General features: G+C 40.3%; 1 protein-coding gene and 1 long non-coding RNA gene across 3 annotated transcripts in view; one reads left to right on the forward strand and one right to left on the reverse strand.

Annotated features, from left to right (window-relative positions):
- sdc4 (syndecan 4) overlaps positions 1–484 on the reverse strand; it is a 12,538-nt gene extending 12,054 nt beyond the window's left edge. The window contains exon 1 of one of the 2 annotated variants that reach the window (XM_037975269.1): positions 223–484. In XM_037975269.1, coding sequence (XP_037831197.1) covers positions 223–279 — 57 coding nt within the window. In that variant the 5' untranslated portion in view covers positions 280–484. The remainder of the gene's footprint in view (positions 1–222) is intronic. The other variant, XM_037975270.1, reaches the window with a different exon arrangement.
- A 41-nt stretch (positions 485–525) lies between these two features.
- Positions 526–3,444, forward strand: LOC119616966. The gene is made up of 2 exons (XR_005233077.1): positions 526–2,555; positions 2,763–3,444. It is a non-coding gene; the product is annotated as an uncharacterized LOC119616966 (long non-coding RNA).
- Positions 3,445–5,390: the final 1,946 nt, after the last annotated feature.

Below are 5,390 nucleotides of genomic sequence, written 5' to 3' on the forward strand. Positions count from 1 at the left end.
AAAAGCCCGATCCCGGAGGAGTCCCCCCCCGCCCGCCGGCCTCCCCGCCCGCCCGCCGGCCCCCTAACCTGGGCCCCGCTCGGGATAATGGGAGCAGGCTGCGGACGGCCGGACAGTCTCCGTGTCTTCCTCCACACAAACCCCGCAGGGTGACAACTAAACCGCAGCTCGGACCTCAGGAGTTCAAACCGAGCTTCAGGAACCCGAACTGGACCAACTTACCGACTCTGAGAAGACGGAGGCGGACAGAACCAGCACGAGGCAGAGGAGGCGAATCATGGCTGTCCTCTCTCTCAGGTAGCGACGGAACAAGGAGCTAAAACTGCACCGAGCGGGAGATTAACGGAGATTAATCGCTCTAACGTCAGAGCTGTGAACGTTTCCGGTTTGAGGGTCCAACAATAATCCGACCGAATCCTGGACTGGGTCGCTGTTTCTCACTTTTACCGTGTTTTCTGTACCGACGTTCCGCGGAGGCTGCTGCCTTTCACTGCGGCTCCTCACCGGCTCCGCTGCTCCACTTATTTCACGCACAGCTCCTCTCCGCCAATCAGCCCGCAGTGACGTCACATTTCTGGAAATTCACCAGCCTGGCTCCGCCCCCCGGCGCCATGTTGGTACGGGTTCAGTAATACAAACAACATGACTTTTTTATTCATATACCTTTAAACTTTTATTAATATTATACCTTTAAATATTCAGAGTATTAAAACAATTTTATACTCTTATAATTAATAAACCTTTATATATATTTTTTTTTTCTAACTTCATGATTTCAGTTTATTAAAATATTTTTACACTTTTTACTGTGATTCAACAGTCAGGCTGTCGTTTTCCTGTTGTTTATTTTTCTGGATTTTCCCGTGTTCATAAATCAAAATGTTCAGCTCATTCAGATGACTTTTAATTTTGTGTAACTTTTAAAATGTTTGTTTATGTATTTTTTTAACCACAAGTAAAATACCTTTTTGTCAAAAGCGACCTAACATTAACCTTTGAACCCTTGAGGCAATAAAATGCCTCCTTAACTCAAGGGATGAGCCAGGGTTATGTCGACTTTCACCAGAACATCTACATCTTGGGGATCCTTCCAACAAATACAGGAATTGATGAGCAGCAGAGCTGAGAATAATCTGATGGAAGTTGAGTATTTTGATTTAAAAAGAACTTTAAACGGGTCAGTTTCACCTTTCTGATGCTGACAGATAGAATTATTCATTCAGGGCTGCGTTTTCCCTTTTAGTTAATCATGGAACAACTGATAAATGTGGATTTTAATTTTATAACTCTGTTTTAACAAACATCAGACTGTTTGTTTTCAGCTAAAAACAACAATAATGAGTCGATAACAGGATAAGAATCTGTGGACTGAGTTATTATTCTCTGACAGTTTCAGTTTTCATTCCATCAGATGGAAAAACAGGATTTGATTCTTCAGTTTAGAACAAATCTACTCATTTCTGTGTGTGTGTGTGTGTGTGTGTGTCAGGCTTTCGTTTCCTGAGTGATGACACTTTCCTGCAGTCATTTCCTCCTTTTCTGTTTTCAGATCTCCTCAGACGTTTCTCTCTGTTCTGTAAAGAAAATAAAAACTTCTCTTTTCCTTTTTTTAAATCTCCAGACTTTACGATGCGATGATTCATCTGTTTTCACTTTAATTTGAATATTTTCTCTCTGAGTCACAGATTCCCCTGGAAGGATTTATTTACAAAAGCATCCAACAAACCCAAAGTTTTATTCGAATGAAGAAATGATTTCTTTCTTGTAAATAAATTCTTGGAACGATCAGGTTGGATTTGTTTAGTCAGAGGAAAAAAAGTGTTATTATTAAAAGTACAGTTAGTTTATTTATTCATTAATATAATCTATAAAACTGCATCATATTTGTATAAAACCTGCTTCATTAAACAGTTTTCTGGGTAAAATCTGAACTAAATGCTGCAAATGTTGAATAATTTCTGATAAAATTATTCTTCTCATTGTTTTTAAAGAGATTTAATTTAAATATTGTAAATATTGAGTTAGAAATGATCAGATATTTAAAGATATTTAATGACCAAAACAGGTTGTAAGACTTTCACATTTTTCCTAAAATTAAGTTTTAATTTTAAATCAGATATTTTATTTTTTTAAATTACATCTTTATAAATTAATCATTCAAAATGTTTGATGATAACCAAACCCTTTAAAGTGACATTATGTCAAAGATTTATCTGTTTTTAATGATTTAAAAACCTAGTTAATAGTTAATTCTATGAATATTTAAAGTCTTTGGCTGTAGAACTCTCTGACTTCCTGTGTGAATATTTTGTATTTATTTGTTTATCCTTTGAATAATCCATCCTCTCAGGCAGCAGACGGATCTTATCAGAGCTTCTTTTTGGACTGCTGGATCATAATTTCAGGATTTTCCAAATGTTTGTTGTTCCATTCAATGCAGATGATGATGAAAGCTGACGGAAACATGCAGAGATAACCGGCTCAGATAAAACCGAAGAGGAAGCAGGAAAAACCCGACACAAAGCCAGAGTGTGTGTGTGGAGGTGTGTGTGCAGGTGTGTGTGCAGGTCAGGTGTTTGCTCATTAACTCTTAAAGGACACGTCATGTAAAAGGAAAGTACGTGTCTCTGATCCGGTTCTTCTCTGCTGGTTTGGTGACATTAACTCGACAAACCCACAGAGATGTAAACTCTGATGTTTTCTGTCCTGAAGTTTCCATGAAGTTCAGATTAATTTCAGCTTTTAATTGTTTCTGTTTCCAGGGAGGAAAGATTCGACAACAAAACGACTTTTAACAAGAAGCAGCAGCTGCTGATGTCTGACTCTTCTGAGTTTATTTCAACTGGTTGGAGCTTCTTTCTTGGTCCTCTCAGTCCATGGTGATGAAACCTGTGGACAGGGACACTGGTGGACAGGGACATCAGTGGACAGGGACATCAGTGGACAGGGACACTGGTGGACAGGGACACTGGTGGGCAGGGACACTGGTGGACAGGGACATCAGTGGACAGGGACACTGGTGTTCCAGTAGGTTCCACTTCACAGCAGGGTGGTTCCTCAACATCTGACCTAATTTCCTTCCATCTGAAGGGGACAGTTTTTCCATGAGAAAGTCCCTGCTGCAGTCAATCGTGATCACTAACAGGAAGTTAACAGGTCTTGTCAAATTAAAAGCAGCACTTATTACCAGCTGTAAGTGACTGTATGGCTGTATTTGAGTCTGTCTGTAGAATCAACCGGTCCAAATAAATCCCTAAAAGCCTTAAATTAATCTGAACGGGTGGAACGTCTGACCACAGCTGTTATTATGGGATGTTGGACTCTTGTTTTTAGCTTCATGTTAAGAATCATTTCTCTTCACGTCTTGTTGTTTTGATGACTTGTTTGGTTTAATTTGTTTTGTGTCTTTATTTAATTTGTGATAAATAAAATGTTGTACATGTTTCTAATTTTCATGGAAAGATGATTTATTTATATAAAAAATAAACAGTTCAGGTAAATTCAGCAGAGGATAGAAAGATATAAACTTTATCAATCATAATTTATAATTTCCATCAAACTGAAGCTAAAAAGCATAGAAACAATAAAAACACCTGAAGAAGAAGAAGCTGACGTGTCTTTAAAACTGAAGACTTTATCATCTGTAAAGTGAACCTAACCTGAAGTTATCTTTCTGTGTTTGTTGGTGATTTTTGTCTTTTGTCTGGTGTTTGAATCATTGTGTGTTTATTCTTGAAGTATTTTAGACTTTTTAACGGTCATTCTGTGGTTTTGTTTTTATGGTCATTTTTGGATTAAATTCTTACCTTCCTGGATATTTTGAACAACCAGAGATTTTCAGCTGCGTTTTTAACAAACAGACTTTTTATTTGTCATCATCTTTACATGCAGGGTGACCATCATGAGATTCTTCCCAGTTTTTGTAGTAATTAGTTGTTTTTTTTCTCTACATATCTGTTTTTATTTGTTGTTCCTCTGTGTCTCGTTGCTGTAGTATCTTATTTTATAATCATTGGTTTCGGACAGCAGACTTCTGCGTGAGCATCATGTGTTCTCAAACAGACCACAGCTTCCAGTCTGACCTGAAACTGTCTCGTGTTTTCCCAGCTCAGATGACATTAGAAAAGGTCTCGTGACGTCGGGGAGAAGTGAAATGTGAGGTCGGCTGCGTGGTTTGAGGAAGCAGCGGGAGCGAAGAGGATCACGGCTGATTGGGCAGGAAAGAGGAACTGCAGTCATGACAAGGTTTTCCCCTCTGACTTCATGGAAGATTCATAAAGTTCTGCTTTTATTGTGTGAAAGTTGAGTCAGCTCCTATCAGAGCCTTTTCCTGTCTGACCAGGAGAAGGATTCATGTTTTACTGATGTTCAGGAGCTCAGAACTCTGAACAGCTGAAAATAAAATGTTAAACCGAGCAGGAAGTGTTGTTAGTCCTAATAAATGTTTCAAACAATGAGCAGCAGTTTAAACCACCTGTCCCCTCCGAGTCCAAACAGAAGAAGACAGAAAGTCATTTCCTGTCCTCAGGAGCAGAACCGGTCTTTGGAGCCATGCTTCCCTCTGCTGCTCACATCTGGAAACGCTCTGAGAACAAACTGGACTGATGGGAGATGAAGCCAGGAGCACAGAGAGTGTGAGTGAAAAGGGTTTTTATCCAGATGGAACCAGATGTTTCTGACATTAAATCAGACTCAACCTGTCCTGTTTAAGGTCAGTCAGATTATTTCTGTTTGTTTAATGAGAGGAAGAAGTTTCTTCACTCTCTTGTGTTTCCATCCATCTTCTTAGGATTTTATTTCTTTTATTGGTATTTAAGTTTTAACCATTTCTCTGCCCACAAGTCTTCTCTGGGACTGAGATCAGGGCTCTGTTGTCCTGAAGACACTCAGGAATTAATCTGTCTGCCTGCTGAGGGACACTGTCCATTTGGAGACCCATTTGTGTCCAAGCTTTAACGTCCCGTCTGATGTTTTAGATGTTTTATGATGTTTGTTAAGCTTTTTGTTCAGAGACGACTGCTGTTGTGACTTGGTGTTATTTCCACATAATGTTTGTTCCTCATGATATCCACCAGTCTGTCCTGCAGCAAAACACCCCCACAGCATGAGGCTGCCACCCCCGTGCTTCACGGTTGGGATGGTGTTCCCTCTCTGTCCTTGTCTTTAACAAAGAGGACAATGAAGAGTTTGGTCTTAGGATAATTTATTTGAGATGAGGTGAGTCAGCAGATTGAGTCTGACCACAGAACAAAGGTCGCCCTTTAAATACGCAGCTCTTCTCCGTGACTTCCTGTAGGATGAGGAGGGGTCTCCCAGTGGGGTTAGGGGCATAGGCGCCGGAACCACTGGGGCCAGGGGGCCATTGCCCCCTCCCCCCCCCCCCCCCCCCC

The sequence above is a fragment of the Kryptolebias marmoratus genome, linkage group LG4 (genome assembly GCF_001649575.2).
Source record: "Kryptolebias marmoratus isolate JLee-2015 linkage group LG4, ASM164957v2, whole genome shotgun sequence".
Classification (NCBI taxonomy): domain Eukaryota; kingdom Metazoa; phylum Chordata; class Actinopteri; order Cyprinodontiformes; family Rivulidae; genus Kryptolebias; species Kryptolebias marmoratus.